At 41.2% G+C, this 16414-nt stretch overlaps 1 protein-coding gene across 1 annotated transcript in view; it reads right to left on the bottom strand.

Annotated features, from left to right (window-relative positions):
* The window catches only part of LOC129095025 (capping protein, Arp2/3 and myosin-I linker protein 3-like), a 32824-nt gene extending 16691 nt beyond the window's left edge, over positions 1-16133 (bottom strand). The window contains exons 1-17 of the mRNA XM_054603370.1: positions 16076-16133; positions 11775-11869; positions 7634-7684; positions 7478-7537; positions 6300-6421; positions 6121-6215; positions 5746-5816; positions 5526-5599; positions 5366-5441; positions 5045-5133; positions 4715-4809; positions 4517-4603; positions 3449-3558; positions 3268-3345; positions 3079-3155; positions 2498-2602; positions 2341-2410 (exon numbers count right to left, since the gene is read on the bottom strand). Coding sequence (XP_054459345.1) covers positions 2341-2410; positions 2498-2602; positions 3079-3155; positions 3268-3345; positions 3449-3558; positions 4517-4603; positions 4715-4809; positions 5045-5133; positions 5366-5441; positions 5526-5599; positions 5746-5816; positions 6121-6215; positions 6300-6421; positions 7478-7537; positions 7634-7684; positions 11775-11869; positions 16076-16133 — 1413 coding nt within the window. The remainder of the gene's footprint in view (positions 1-2340; positions 2411-2497; positions 2603-3078; positions 3156-3267; positions 3346-3448; positions 3559-4516; positions 4604-4714; positions 4810-5044; positions 5134-5365; positions 5442-5525; positions 5600-5745; positions 5817-6120; positions 6216-6299; positions 6422-7477; positions 7538-7633; positions 7685-11774; positions 11870-16075) is intronic.
* Between the last annotated feature and the right edge of the window lie 281 nt (positions 16134-16414).

Raw genomic sequence — 16414 nt, 5'->3', positions numbered from 1 at the left:
GTTTACTTTTTTTTAAATCGACCCGCATTAGCAACTTTGTAACTATGCAAAGAAATGATCTTAGACATTTGTGTGAATTTGTCATAATTAGCATATTAATGCTTGAGTTATGGCAACACATGTGTTTTGTGAGATCAAAGTGAGCTTGACCTTTAACCACCAAAATCTGTTCAGATCATCCCAGAGGCCAGATGGATGTTTACGACAAATCTGAAGAAATTCCTTTAAGGCGTTCCTGAGATATCGCGTTCACGGGAATGGACTGACAGACGGACGGAGAACATAAAGCCTCAGGCCTCGTTTGTCGCGGAGGTGTAAATAAGAAGTACGGGTCAGTTAAACTATTTTCTTTCACTAACTCACTCAATCACTTACTAAACTTAGTACTACTACTAAGTATATAACTTGTGCTTGATGGGAGAACTCCATTTTATGCTACAACACCTGTACTTCAAAACAGTATTTTTTACTTCACATATCTGTTTATTTGAGATTTACAATTACTTATTGATTAACATATTCATATTCAACATACACAACGTGTTGATTATGAAACTAAAGTGTTTATAAAGCAATTAAAAAGCTCCACCTCAATCAGCTTCAACATTGAATTGCTAAACACATTAATGCATCAGTACAAATGATCCGTTATTATTTAGTTTAACACAAGGTCTATTCTGCTGCATGAGCTTTAACTTGAAGTGAATTTAGCTGATATAACTCCTATACTTTAACATTTTGAATGCAGCATGTAGTTTTATTTCAGTATTTTTGCATTGGGGTATTTCTCCTTTTACTTAAGTAAATGATCAAAAAAGCTGCCAGTGATTTAAGCTATTATGGGATCAAATAAGCTCCATTAATAAACTTAAAAGTCTGTAAACCACACTTTCTAAAACCTGTGAAAATGTTCAAAAGATGTAATGTTTTTGAATGTTGTAGAGCAAATGAAACAAATTGTACAAATGATATCAACTGTGAGGGTTTTTGTTTTGGCCATGACTTCAGCTGCAAAAGCACGGCCAATAGTTGTACTTGTGAATTGAATGTGTCTGTTTATGTGTGACTTCAGTGTCACTCACAGTGTGGGAACTTCGTGTTTCAGACATAGTTTTCTCCATTTCTAGTTTCTAATTGAGATGTTCACAAAAGTCTCAATTGCTTAACCTCCCACTTTCATTCAGACATTGATTTAAAGTCTTTTCCACACATTCACAAACTTTGATTTCTCTTTGAAATGATTTCCTTAACATCATTCAACAAGCTCGCAGTCTTATTGACTCTTATTTGAGCCTACAGGAGACTGTAAGCTTGTTATTCACGATCTATAATATAAAGCAATCTGTCTGTAGGAGTGTGTCCTTCACATATCTCGAGAACCGTTCATCTGATCTTCTTCACACTTACCGATTGACTTATTCAGGACCCAAGGATGTGTCGGATCCAATGTGGTGCATTTGACGCCATAACAATTAACTTTAAGTTTTGGCCTGTAACTTTTGACCAGTAAGAAACAAAACAAAAATTCACCTGCGATTATGTGGGTCCAGACCATAGACTGTATATAACGAGTGGATGTAGTCACTGTGACGTCACTCATTAGTTTGTGGACAACCAGTTGGCATTATCGAATTCGCTATTTTGGCCGCCGCCTTTTAGTTTTTTTAACCACAAGTTACATGACAGGGTGGCACTAATTACAACCGAACTATGAAGTTTGCCAAAATTCAGTGGGCAGAACAAATATGATGCCACTTGAGCTATAGCTACCGTTGTACCACATCATCGTACTAAAAAGCAAGAAGTCTTTTTCTGTCTGCTCCGATCTACTTCACATTTGCTGGGTGTTTTGCTTGGGGTCCTCACGGAGTGCTTTGTCAAATTTGGTGCAATTTGGACAAGCGACACATTCAATATTAATAGACTTTAGGCTTTACAAGTCGCTACTCACTTTTGACTGCAGCTCACCTTTGCTGTTGGATATACTAACACTACAGTGCCGAACAATCGGGACAGGGAGCCAAGCAATTGGCTGGCTCCAAACGGTTATGCCGCGAGTCCAACTGTAAAGGGAGGATTCCCTGTCTGGGTATGTATGTATGTATGGCTGCCCTTTGCATATCTCGAGAATCCTTCATCCAATCAATTTCACTCTTGGCGGGGTGCAAGCAGCCATAGCGGTTTCTGGGGGCCCATACTCGTTGGGCACACGCTCCAAACGGACACAGCACTAATACCTTTAAACTGCAAAAATCCTCTACTATGAATGACCAGAACCTACTGACCTATCCCTTTAACTTGAGCTTAGAATCCACTGCAGACGTGGAGATGAACTCTTACCTCACAGCCACTGATGTCCAGATGAAGGTCATTGATGTGAGGATTGGAGATTAACCCTGTTAGGACAGCCCTGTGGAGACAGGAAGGATAGAAGAAGTGAGTTTGGATCGACAGGAGCAGATTTGGATAAAGTATACGAGGACGACACGACGAGTACCTCAGAACATCAGGGGGCAGCTTCATAGAGGCCAAACTGACATAGGTGAGGCTGAAAGCCGAGCTGAAAAACTGACGGAACAGCGGCAGCGTGTCCTTCACTTTCCTGTTGGATAAATAAAAACATAAGCAGAGATGAAAGAGCGAGGATGATGGAGAGAGTGGGATGGGGTGAGACCAGCCAAACAGAACGGATGAAGTCACACTGTTGACATGCCGGGTAAATATGAGTGCAGAGCTGAGCGGCGACACAGAATGAGAGATGGAGTGAATATTGCTTTGGTGTAAGAGGGGGGGGTCAAATGATAGATAGCTTCTGCTTAAATATGCATGAGTCTTATCTATGCAGACAGCGCCGGGAGTTCTGGTTTTTAAACGGCAGTAGACACACCCACAGATTGAAGGCACAATGTACCAGTGACTCCAACAAAGCGCCGATGAAGCAAGAGATGGAAAAAAATGAGAAGTGAGAATGGATGACGGAAGAGGAGGCCTTCACGGTGAAATAAGCAAGATTTAATTCCCAGATTTGGATTTGCAGCTGCCTTTTATTGTTTAGGTAATCTTTAAGATATGACTAACCTGTGGGAGAAGGAATTTTTGGAAAGATTCAGAAAGGAAAGATCAGCGCAACACCCCCTCAGAAGAGCCCCAAATAGCTGCATGAGACACAGTGGTGGAAACGGGGGTTAATCTGGGCTGAGCATAGCATGTAGAGAAAGATGCATTTCTTTTAAACATTCCATCGCGCCCAGAGGTCTAAATACTTACTGAGTCCACAGAGCAATCTGTGCCTGACAGATCCAAATGGACCAGGCAGTTGGGCTGAGACAAGAACAGATACAAGTTCTGGAAACAGAGAGAGAGAAGTGGACGACACATTTAGATGGAAAAGTGGCGTATAAATGGAGCTGTTTGTTTTGTTGTTTCCGGATGGGTTGTGCTTTCTGACCGAGGCGTCCTCCCCCGAGAGGACTCCGGGGTTCTTGCTCAGGTCCAGGTGCAGGAGAGAGTTGGAGTACTCGTCGCTGGAGCACAGAGCCTGAGAGAGAGACACCACTCCTGAGAGAGACAGATAAAAGGAAAGAGACGGGAGGAAGAGGTTGCACATTATTAAAAGACAGAGAACACTCTCAAAACATTTTGTGCCCTTACATTATTCATGCACATCTGCAGCAGCAGGTATCAGCAGATGTAAGGGAAAGCATCAATGTAATATTTAAATTCTCCACTGGGTACACGGTAAGATGAGACGGGTACAGGAGGCATGCTGCCTGCGGGGCAGCAGAAGACATGAAAAGTCAATATGGAGTCTTAGTAGGGGCAAAACATGAAACAAAGCTCCTCAGGAGGGAGAATCCTCTGGGGCTCCGCAGGCTTTATACTCCCTAAATAGTAATCCAACCGGAGCTCATGGAGCTGCTCAATCAGATGCAGATTTGTTAAAACTCCTTTGGGTCTATTACATAACCAATTTCAGTTAGCATTACAGCTAACTAATTAGCTCGACATGGTTCAGGTTTGTGTAAAAGTGATACTCGTTACCCGGAGAGGTTGAAAGGAGATTTCTACCTAAAACCTAACATCAGTACGTTAGCCCGTTATTTACTTGCGTTAGCACTTCTATGCTACGCTAGCGACTGTAGGTATACTGAATGTATTTTACTGATTGTTACAGTGGATGAAGATCTATCTGACGTTACAGGAACACCTTCTATCATTATCTTTTCAACCTGTTTTCACTTCTGAATCAGTTTGACATCTTTGATATTTCCTTCAAACACATATCGTAGACCCTTCTGCATTCTTTTATCTCTGAAATCGCCCTTTCGTTTTCCATAAATTTGATAATATGCAAAAAGTGCAGTTAGTGACTGTGTGGGCTCCATGGTAACGTTGCTCTGACTGCCTGACGGAGTAGCAGCAGCGGGCAGGGTTTAATTGTGACCACATTTTCTTGATATTGCTAAACCATGGATAGGGACAGAAAGACAGGAAATAGAGATGGACTCGCCCAAACCTTTGGATGTGAGTGAGGTCTTTGAGAGGTTGAGGAGACGTAGTCCCTTGCTGAGGCGACACACCTGCTGAATCAAGTTGGACACACCTGCAGCGCAAATACAAGAGGTGTGAAAATGGAGTTACAGAAGTCCCCTCAATACCTTCAAACTAAATTACTAAATCAGCCAACCAAAGAGAAGGTGATGTGTTATTGTACCTTGGTTGTCCAGTGAGTTGTGGGCCAAGTTGAGCGAGTGGATGACGGACGCAGGGTTCTCTGAAAGAGCAGCTGACATCTTCTGTGGAAAGTCTCTGTGAAGCGGGTCCAAAGTTTATAACCGACAAACAAATATGTTGTATATACCCACAAGAATCTAAAGGGAGCAATTGAGCATTGCACTTTCCCTAAAGCCAGGTGGGTTATGAATTTTCAGAAACATTTGTGTTATATTTGTTCTCTTTATAACCCGAATAGTACTTGTGTGAGTTTCTAAAAGATTGGATGGATGAAAAGTAAGAGAAAGATGACAGAGGGATCAAAACTCACGATTTTAACCCGGCGTTCTCCAGAGTGATCTCCTCCAGGCTGGAGGATTTGCTGACTGTGTGCAGGACCTGCTCAGTGACCTCTGACCCCTGAAGGAAAAAAAGAAACATTCACACTAAATGTGAAGAAAAAGCTTATCTGCTTATTTACAGACCACTCCTTCCCAAGTCTATGAAAGAACGTGTGTTTGTGCCCGATGGCATCAAGTGACGAACCAAGAAGTTGTAATTCCACCGTTTGGCCACTATGTTAAATTTGCTCCAAAGATCGGCGCTCTTTCTGCGGTCTTTGTCTTTGCGGATAGTAAGAGTTCATACTTACTATCCGCAGGTCTTTGCAGTACAGTTTAGTGAACCAGGTGTTGTACGCCATCGATGCAACAATCACCGCCAAATCCCTGGAAAAAAGATGAAACCGAATTAAATAAAGGCGCCATAAATTTTTTGGAGGACACAACCTTTGACCCCTATCCGTCCCTCACCTGCTCTCCAGGTGGCTGAAGTCCAGCAGATTAAACTCTCGGCTGTCCTGGGAGTGATAGATGGTGTCCACGTCCTAAGAGCAACATTACCCATGAGCCTTTTATGCTGCAGTACATGAACACCCCCCCCATCCCCCCGCCACTCAATTGTTGTGCACAGTGCTGTACTTTACACTCCAAAGCACTCACAGCGACACAGGCACAGTCCCACAGCTCTTACCCACTGCACTTCCTCCTTGCAGCTGATGCCATTATAGTCGCAGAGAGCGGCGTATGTCTCTGAGAAGCCTCCTGAGAGAGGCGGGCGGGAGGAAACAAAGAGAGACAAAAAAAACACAAAATGAATCTGAGACGATGTGAACAGCTGCTTCCTGCAGCGACAACGGCAGAGAAAAAGGCAGGAAAACACACACAGAAACATTTTAATCTTTTTGGGCATGACGGACAGAATTATTCAAGGAACATCTGGGAGACGCATGTGTGAAAGTGTGCGAGCCAACTTCCCCCATGAGGCTGCCAAATGGCGTGCATGTGCCCCCCGTCGGCGTACGCATGTGTGCAGACTCCCATGTTATGATGATGATGTGTCTTTTACCACAGGCCCTCTGGGTCTCCACCGACGTCTCCGAGCTGGGTGAATACTTCCTGCTGCCCTCAGAAAGGTCGCTGTCTGAATGACAGATGGAAGGGCTGCAGAGATAAGGAATCATTCAGCATTAGATTATTCAATAAATAAAGGTCTTTTTACCACTCCGTAGATATGTGACAACTTACGCAAAGATGGAGTTGTTGAATATTCGAGACAGAGCGAAATTGATATGGCTGACCACATGGTTGAGGTGTTCACGTAACTCGAACCTCAGCGAGTAGCTGGACTTGTCAGTGTCGATGATAACCTGCACAGAAAAGCAGTTGTAACGGAATGTAGGCAAATTATTATGGTGAGGAGGACGGTTGGAATCTTATATTTCACTTTATGAAAGAGCAAGACCCTCCCCAGTATTGCTAATATTTGCATTGGAAATTGGAAATTCTCTTCCTTTAGTTTCTCAAAATGTAGCACTGCGTTTGTTTACAATAATTAAAAGAGTAGTCAAAAAGACGCAAATTATAATAGAACTAAAATTATGATTATTCCAGCAACTCTCTATTTATATGGAGATACAAATTAAAAAGTTTAATTTAAATTAGTTACTTTTAGAGGTGGATTATTTCGTAGATTAATTGATTAATCGTTTGGTCTAAGAAACGGCAGAAAATGGTGAAAAATGTCCAAGGTGATGTCTTTAAATGTCTTGTTTTGTCCAAAACTTCCCTTTAAAATTATATAAAACCGAGGAAGGCAAGAAATCTCCATATTTGAGAGGCTGAAAACAGCATTTTTGACCATTTTTGCATGAAAAATGAACGTTTTATCTATTATCAAAATAGTTGGGGATTATTTCCTGATTAGTCGATTCATCACTCCAGCTCTGGTTACTCTTACTTGGAGGAAACAAATGATCTTAGCGCCAATGTTTGTGTTTATGTTTCTCATGCTGATTGTATTAGCTAGTTGAGTTTGATGGGGAAATTGAGCCCTAAAACAGTGAGATTAATGGTTGTCATCACACTAAAGCATCATTCGTGCCTCTTTTTTTTTTCTGTGATTAATCTCTCAAGCAAATGCTGAAATATAAAAATTAGGATGAGTAAGAACAAAAAGATCGTCCCATGTCCTTCAAAAAAAAAAAAAATCTCTGTTTTTTGAACTCCTCGTTCACCCTGATGGTTTTCTGTACTCCGTCAACAATAGAAGAGAACAAGCTTATAAGAGAGCGTTGACTGTAACTGCAGCTGTTTGGATAGATGCTCTTTTGTCATTCCCTGAAGGCCAAAGTGATGTAACCACCATTACACAACCAAACAGACAAACAGCTTTAGAAAAGTTCAGTATTCATGTCAAAACTCACCTGGTGCTCAGGGTGGGAATTCAAAGCTCGAATCTCCAAGAAGTTGAACGTGGTTTCAACCTGTTAATACAGAAACAGTCGACTAGTATTCCAGCAGGCATTCTGGGAGAAAGAGATTCATACTGTAACTGGAGACAGAGAGCTGGTAACAAGTACCTTAGCGGGAATCTTTGGGGCCAGGAAGTAGAGACGCCATGTTGTGAGGACCTAAAAGAAAAAGGGAGAGAAGAAAAAGCAAACTGAATTAAGATTACAGAGAAGTTCACTGCACTGTCAAACTCCCCCCGTGGGGAGAAAATAGTCCCGGGAGTTTCCATGGTAATGATGAGAGGGAAGTGAGTGAGTCCTTTCCATATTCATGTATTGATCCAGCTAAAAGCTTTCTGTGTCAGAGACAAGTAGTCTAACATTAATAGACTGACAAACGGGCTGAGGAATGACGGCACGCTGCAAACGTTTTAATCGCATTCTCGCAAATATGAGACGTACATTTAGTAGCATTGCATCACTTCTGCTGCGGGCAAACACCAAAGTGGCTCATATATTAAATTTGAGACATGAATATGTGTGGCTTTTTATATAGGCAATCATTTCCAGTAATCTCCCAGATATTTAATATCACAATGTAAAGGAAAGAACCGCCCGTTTTCCATCTTTTTTGCCCCTACACATTTCAAATTAGCATTTTTGGCTACTCTAATTATCTTCTGCTTTTCTGAAGTGCTTGTGATTACTTTTTTTTAAGCGCAATGCAAAGTTGATGGGAGTTTTAGTCGTGACAGAGAGCTCATCTGTGCATCTCATACGCAGCATTTCTGCAACCGCTCGTTCTGGAAACATTCGTGTCGTGCAACTGTTGGATGAATCTGGTTCAGCTCCTGATTCCAGTTCATAAGCAGAGATTTATATTTCTTTTTTCCTTGTTTTGTAGCAAGTGCACCCTAAAAGAAGAAGTAATTGTCTCTCTCCATCAAGGCAAACACAGAGCAGCGCTTCGTTGGCATTTCGCTGCTCTCCACCAGCACTGCCCTCTGCTCGTGTTTCTCCTCCTCTTCTGCTCCGTCGCTCTCAATCATTTACTCCATCCTCTACGACGGCCCGAGATAAAACGCTCCCTCAGGACAAAGCCCCCCCCCCTTCTCCCTTCATGTGCGTCTCCCCAATGAAAAGTGGTAATTAAATTACAGCTCTCCCACTCCACTGTTGTGATTTTTCTTTTTTCGGAGAGAGAGCAGCTTGACTCGGGCCTGTCGGAACCGCACACTGACAGCCTCGTACGCCCACCAAGCAAGAGAGGTGTCAAGAAAATGTGGTCACTCAAAAATGTGCGTGTGAGATGTGGAGAGAGAGGATCTGAAGGAGTCGATTATGAAGACCAGATTGTATCACATTACGGTGATGGGTGAATCGGAGGGTTACGGGTGGTAGTTAAGAGTAAACAGGAGTAAATCGTACAGAGACAGACAGGCAGACCACACACACTTAATAATTATTGTGGTGTATAATTATGCTGCTGCAGGACAGATATTCTAACCTTCTCTTGTTTGACACTTCCCACCAAAATAAGTGAGTATAAGCAGGTTTTTTTAAACACGGGAAAACTCCCTTAAAATAGGCGATAGAAGCCTTTAACATAGTCCTTCAGGGGTGAAGCATTTCTGTAGGCTAACCAGGAAGTTAGCGTAGTGCTAGTTGCTACAACAAAAGGCCAATTGGATTTTCACAACTCCATTGGTTTATTAAATAAACTCGGTGGCAAACAAACCTTTATGATACACGGTTTCGTTTGGCAAGATAAAACTTTTATGATTTTTTTGAAGCGTGAATACAATAAGAAGAAGTTAAAAAGTTAACGTTAGGCAATGAAGAAACTCAATCACGGCTATGGCCTTTGATCTGATCAGTACTGTTCCTGTCAATGGAGTCGTGTAGCTTTGAGGAGACCGTATAACTTTTCTTTTCACGTAAAACTTTGTGAATAAAGGGTTCATTTTGACCAAACAATAGTTAGTGTTTGTTAGAAAAGTGGAAAGATGTTTCTTTGATCAGTTTTATTTAGTTTTTGTCGAGATTGGATGAGTTTTGCTGATTAGCGATGTAATACGATTGTCGTCTGAAGGCTTTGAGGAGAGCATATTAATTGTTTAGTTTTATGGGTTAATACATTAAAATAATGTGATAATTATGTATATCCCCCTTTTAATAATTGTAACATAGCATCAGCAAAAAACACTTGAGTGTAATGGTTCCATCACTGTTGATTAGAGCCAAGGCTGATAAACACCAATGACTACTGCAGAAATATCAGTCCAGGAATGAATGCTGATTGTTACCTTTCCAACTAAAGACAAAAGCCAGGTTGTAGCGTGTGTGTTTGGGTTTTTTGTCCAGTGGGAAAGGTGCTTTAGGGTGAGGAGACCAGTAAGAAAGCAAGATAAATTCATGTAACCAGCAGTGACGGATCTGGACATGAGAGAAGCCTTGGATCAAAACCTTAACTCGTTTAAGCTCTGCTTTCCACCCAAAAAAAGCAAACACAGAGCGTTTGATCAAACTTCCAATCTATTTTTCCGTCTTCTATTCGCACCCAGCAGGAGTGAGGACTCTTTCCAGTCCAGCTTTTGAAGGAGGAAATGAGACATGGATTTGGAGAAAGATCATTGGAAAGATGTTTCTGGCAGAGAGACACACCAAAGTGTCTGAGCATCAAAGAATGTACACTTCATGCAGACGCTCTGCTAACCGCCCGTCCTCGCCACACAGAGACTAATTAAAGCATCTAGTCAGTGGGAGCTCTGCCGAAGTGAAGCTTAGATTGAAGGAGAGTCAACGGGTCTTTTAACCCTCTGAACCCTAAAACCCGCCTGCGGGATTTCGAATCATGTTTTCTTTAAACAATCGCCAAAACTACACTGTTTCTCCTGTAAAAAAACGTCAGAAAATGCAGCAAAAACAAAGCTTGAAATTGTGATATTTCATCAAAAACATTTTATTCTACATGTCTCATTTAAAATTTCGCCCCGAATAAAGCGTTTGCTTTAACCAGATCCTGTAAAAAACATATAATTCTGAGCTCCTCAGCGCAACTAAGAAGCCATGATTGATTTGTTGCGCTGAGACAAAAATATGTAAACTTTGACTGAACTGCAGGACGTTAACACAGAGCAGAGAGGAGAGGAGAGGAGAGTCTGTAAGTAGAGGTTGTAAAAATGTGAATAATGTGTAAAGCACGTAGAGCCTCAATATTAACATTAGTTACACTCGAGGGCACTTGGAAAAATATATATATATATAGATTATATTGTTTTCCAATTTTTGTAAGAACTTGCTTTTTCTTCTTTTTTAAGATTTAATGGCATGGTACCAATGTGCTGTACTGCACTAAAGACATTTTTTTAGTTCTCATTACATCTAGCCATGATTGTGCTGTTTCCATACAGGTGCAGGACTTAAATATTGCAATGAAAAACGAGGCCAAAGAGAGTAAAATGTGACTGAAGCAAAAAAATAACTAAACTAAACTGCTCGGGGTTCAAAGAGTAAAAACTACTCTTACTTCACTGCTGATGGCCGGGGAATTGAATCAGATCACGTGGTTTGAATGCTTTGAATGCATTTAAAGGAGCTTTAAATCAATAAAAGCTGCTCTGTACTCACTGTATGTAACCTGTGTGTGTGTGTAACCTGTGTGTGTGTGTGTGTGTGTGTGTGTGTGTGTGTGTGTGTGTGTGTGTGTGTGTGTGTTGTGTGTGTGTGTGTGTGTGTGTGTGTGTTTTCATGCACATGTGTAAAAACGAGCATCCTCCCCGGGTCCAGTCAAAGTTCTGGTCCATAATAGAAGAGCTGATTGCCCCAGATTTTTTACCCAGATAGCTGGCGAAGCTTCACTCACTCACATCGAGATTTCACATCCCTGTCCCATATTCTCTGATGAAAGCGCCCCAGAATCAAAGGCTGCGAGCTGCTCAGCCCCCCACCCCCCCCAACACTGCCTCCACAGATACCGTCTATCCAATATTCACCCTGCCAAGCCGCCAAACAGCAGCCCCAGCAGAGGGGCGGCGGTCAGTAAACGCCGTTCACCCTCACCGTTAAATCACGGGGAGCCTCCACCTCCGCTGTCACGGATGTCTGAACGCTTGGCAGAGATCTGTTAACGCTGCAGCGGGAGTTAACATCAAAGATGCTGCACATACATGAATTATGCTTCAGACTGCTGATGTTTCAGGATTGAGATGTTCTTCTACATCAGCAACCCGGGGGTTAGTGGACGGACAGAGAGGAAGCAGCTACTCACCAGTATTCTGTCCTCTGTCTTGCCACCTTTGGCGTCGAGCTTAATTCCATGAACGAACTTGATGGACGATTTATCGATAATCTTCCTGATGCTTTCTGTGGATGAAAAAAAAATAGACATGTTAGAGAAATATGCACCATTTTTTCATTCTTTTAAAGTCAACATTTTGTGACTTTAAGCCGTAGAATGTTTATAGGAAGTGCACAAAGTTGTCGGGAAGTCACCCATTGGTTCAAGGACTGTTGTTTTGATGCCTCGAGTTCAACATTTTGGTCGTCGCCATCTTGGTTTTTTGCAACCAGTGAACAGAAGTGACCATATTTGGACTGAATATGAGGGACCTGTCTAACCCAAAGTAGCCCCGCCCTAAAGCATCCCCTGCTTTATGGTCTGTTTGACTCTAAATGGAGCATAATTTACTAAATGAACATCATGCTGTGTTGAAGAAGACTTGAAACTAGAGATTGAGACCATAAACTCATGTTTACAATGTTTACTGAGGGAATAAATCAAGAGAGAAGTAGAGTCATTTTCTCATAGACTTCTATACAACCAGAGGAGTCGCCCCTTGTGACTGACAGGTCTCTACCACGGCGTTGTCCGGTTTGGGAGTTGTCCGTGTTTTCACAGTGTGTTTTCAGTTTATAAAAGATAATTTAAATGTTTTGATCGACTAATTTTTGTTGTCTTGTTTAGCTTTAAAATTGTATTTAGCTCCACCCTCTTGCGTCACTTTTAGTTCCTAAACCAGGATGGCAACGACCAAAATGCAGAAATCTAGGCTTTAAAAACACAGTGCACAAAGTAATGGTTGACGTCACCGTGACTGCGACCACTTCTTTAGTTTAGATTTAAAGTAACAAACTAGCAATAATGCACATTCCATAGCATTTAATAAACAAAACACTGCTATTTGTTTGGATTCGTTTGAGTTTTCCTACATTCCAGAAAACACCTAAACCTGCAAGAGACTGAAAACTTTAGACGGTAAATTTATCACAGAGAAAAACATGTCTGCATTTATTCTTCTTAAAGTCACATTAAAGTTGCATGTGCAGTGAGACCAATTTGAAAAGTCTACACTGCATTATTATAATAGTATAATAACAATCGTACACCACCAATTTTCTGAAAAATCTTGAGTGTGGTCTTGTGAACCATTTCAAAGCAGCAACAAATTGGTGCTAACTAAAACAGGAATTAAAACTTCAGTACATAATGTATATAGTTTATAAACAGAATTGAATGGAATAGATTGGCTCCATTGTCACCTATTTAAATCGATATCAGCCTGATATTATCATCTTTTAAAACGTCAAAAACATCCAAATGGCCATTTAGGAGGAGATCAAATCAAATTAGTCCAAATCCAACCAGGCGCTGAATCATTTTGACCTTTGGTAGGGCGGACCTGTACTCATGTCTTCATCTAATAACCGAGGATCAGATTTGAACAGACATGTCGTTGGGTTTCAGATGACAAAATAATCCAATGAACTCCGAGTCTGAATGCATCCTGATGAGTTAAATGAATCAATCTACATGTGAAACCGAAAGCAAAAAATGCTGACATTTAGAGAGTAGTATCGTGTTCACTGAAAGGATTAATCACAGAAACACAAGCATCGCTTTTCTTTCTGCATCGCCCCGTCGGGCTCAACCCACTCATCAACATGCTGCACAATATGCTCCAGTGTCAGTTTCCTCCTTTACGAGAGCAACATGACACACGGGAGCATCGCTGTTTGTGATGCACTGAGAACTGTTCCTGTCGAGCAGCATCATCATCACCACTGTGACCTCTGACCTGTGAGCGCTGCCAAAAGGGAAGCGTCTCACTCGCAGCCGTCTGGAGAACACACGCCATCGCAGAAAAACATCCAGTCATGATTTTTGAGCCTCTCACAGCGAGCCGACCGACAGATTTATGAGAAAAATCAATACGGAAACCAGCGAAAAAGAAAAGCCAAGTTCTTCTGTTCAGTGTTTATCTGAAGTCTCATATATTATATATATTGTACTTTTCTTTCCATTTGCTGATACTTCAAAGAAGAAGACTGTACAAAATATATGATCAGTTGATGAGAAATAAGGAATAATCGAATATTTAACGTATTATAATCAAATCATATAATATTTTGACACTCTAAGTGTTCAAATTTTTACTTTTGTGACACTTAAAGTCATTTTTTTTAATAACTAGGGCTAAAGATAGTTTTCATTCTTGATTTATCTGCTGATCTTTTTCTAGATTAAACGTTTTGTCAACAAAAATGAATGTCTATTAATGTCATGTATTTATCCAAAAACACAAAGAATTTCAGTTTAATATAATCAAATCAGAGGAAAGCAGGAAATCTCCACATTTTTGAGGCAGAAAAAAGATTTTCTGGCATTTTTGCATGAAAACTACTTAACGATTAATCGGTCATCAAAGTAGCTGGCAAATTATTTTTCTTTTGATCAACTAATTGATCAATTGACTGATTGTTGCAGCTTTTTATAGATCTAAACGTTAATGGTTAGCCACCAGGTGAAAAGGGTAAAGTATTTACCTACATTAAGACAAAATGTTTTTGCATTTAAAGTTTTTTGAAATGTTTCAATATGCAAACAAGCCATTATCTTATCAAATATGTGCTAACTTGCATACATTTCCAGAACAGAAATCTGAACATTGGATAAAGTCAGGTTCAATATTCTTGTTACATTTTGTTGACATATTAGAGCCAAAGGTTTTCACAGAGGGAATTTTGAAGTATTTCTTGTATCACTCCACAAACCAGAAAATACTGTCAAAAGCCATAAAAATCAATTTCCTCCATGTTTTTAGGAATAAAAGTTGTATAAATCAGGCTATGAATGATATATGAGCAAACCCCTCTGTGTTAACCTTCAGAATATAGAGAGGAATGAAACTGTAAAGTTTGGTGTATGTAAGAGCTACTGAAGTGGAGATTTCTGGATCAGAGTCTGAGAAAAAACTAATTTAGAGAAAACGTCCTTTAAAGAAATGTTTAGTTAAATTACATACATGTTGAAGACTCTACAGGTGAATAGGGTAAAAAAATAACTAATAGATATCAACATGAAACTTCAACAGTTGATTACTGACATTAGGACAATTAATTTTTGTATTACAAGTTTTCTGAAATGTTATGTTTAAATATGCAAATGAGGCATTATCTAATGGTAACTTTTGGTGAATTTAGGAGAAATCTACAGACGCAAACAGAGAAAGTAGTAAAATAAATGTTTTCTTTTAAACTTGTCTGAAAGAAGACGTGTTATGGAAGAAAAAATCTCAACAATCTAAACCGTAGTTCCCCTCTTACTTAAGTATCATAGTACTTCTTCCTCTGCCAGTGAAATGTATATTAGTATGTATAAATAAAGGTTGAGCGTACTTTACAGTCCTTTAACAAATACATATTGGCACCAGGCTGCTGACCTCTCTCACTGATTACAGCCTGAACAACATTCAGGACTCAGACTGTTGTCCAGGTGAGGAGGAGGCAGGTGACTGGATGAGGAGGCAGGAGCTCCTCTGGATTAATCATCACAGTGTGGCTAATAGAGCCATTTAGCACTAATCAACGCAGGCTGCTGTGACTTTGTTGCTGTTTGAGCAAATATATAAAATTGGAGAAAAAAAGACATATTTGCACTCTGGTTTGTCTGTGGCAGGATGCACAGTGGACATGTGCCTTTACCAGCACACCTCTCTCTATCTCACTCTCTCTATCTCACTCTCTATCTCACTTTGGCACATGCACACACACACACACACACACACGCATGCATGCAATCACCATATAGCTCTCCAGCTGGTTCTAGGCTGCAGGGGAACAGAGATAAAGCTCTCCAGGGTTCCTCAGAGAGGGCATCACACAGCTTTATCTCCACAACGCCCCTTTTTCCCTCTCTGGCCTAAAGGCTGTTTTTTTATTTTTTTTATTTTTTTATTACCTGATCCTCTCCAGATTTACAGCAAATAAAAAAAAAAAAAAAAAAAAAGATCTATTTCAATGCACTGTGAATAATTCATCATGCACATCAAACTCATCCACATGAGGAAGGACAAAGCTGAGAAGGTGCAGCTCGGGACCCCGTCGTCCAATGCGTCGGTTCGATCACCAGCCGGGGGAGAAAAAGCATCCCGAGCCCGGACTGGACGCCTTGGGAGGAGAGGGAGAGGATGGAGGAGAGGATGGAGGAGAGGATGGAGGAGAGGATGGAGGAGACCGCTGTTCTAACCCGCAACACGGAGCAAATGATCCAAACTGTGCGTCTTTACCCACCTGTGATATCCTTGCTGGCACCCACGAAACCAGAGGCAGTGATCTCTTTAGAAGCCATGTCTGATCCTCTCTCCTATCACCACCCCTCCTCCTCCTCCTCCTCCTCCTCCTCTTCCTCTCCTCCCCCCTCTCTCTCTCTCTCAGAAATGGACAAAAGGGATGCTCTCTCTCCCAGGCATTCCAGCAGAGCATCCGACTGCCCGACGTGCTTCCTGGATGAAACCGTATGGATGATGATGGTGAGGCTGGATGTGGGAGGAGGAGGAGGAGGAGGAGGAGGAGGAGGGAGGGATGGAGGGATGACGAGGAGAGGGCGGGGATCAGGGATGGATAATGAAG

This window comes from Anoplopoma fimbria, chromosome 8, assembly GCF_027596085.1.
Source record: "Anoplopoma fimbria isolate UVic2021 breed Golden Eagle Sablefish chromosome 8, Afim_UVic_2022, whole genome shotgun sequence".
Lineage (NCBI taxonomy): Eukaryota > Metazoa > Chordata > Actinopteri > Perciformes > Anoplopomatidae > Anoplopoma > Anoplopoma fimbria.
This window is presented reverse-complemented; position numbering and strand designations above follow the sequence as displayed.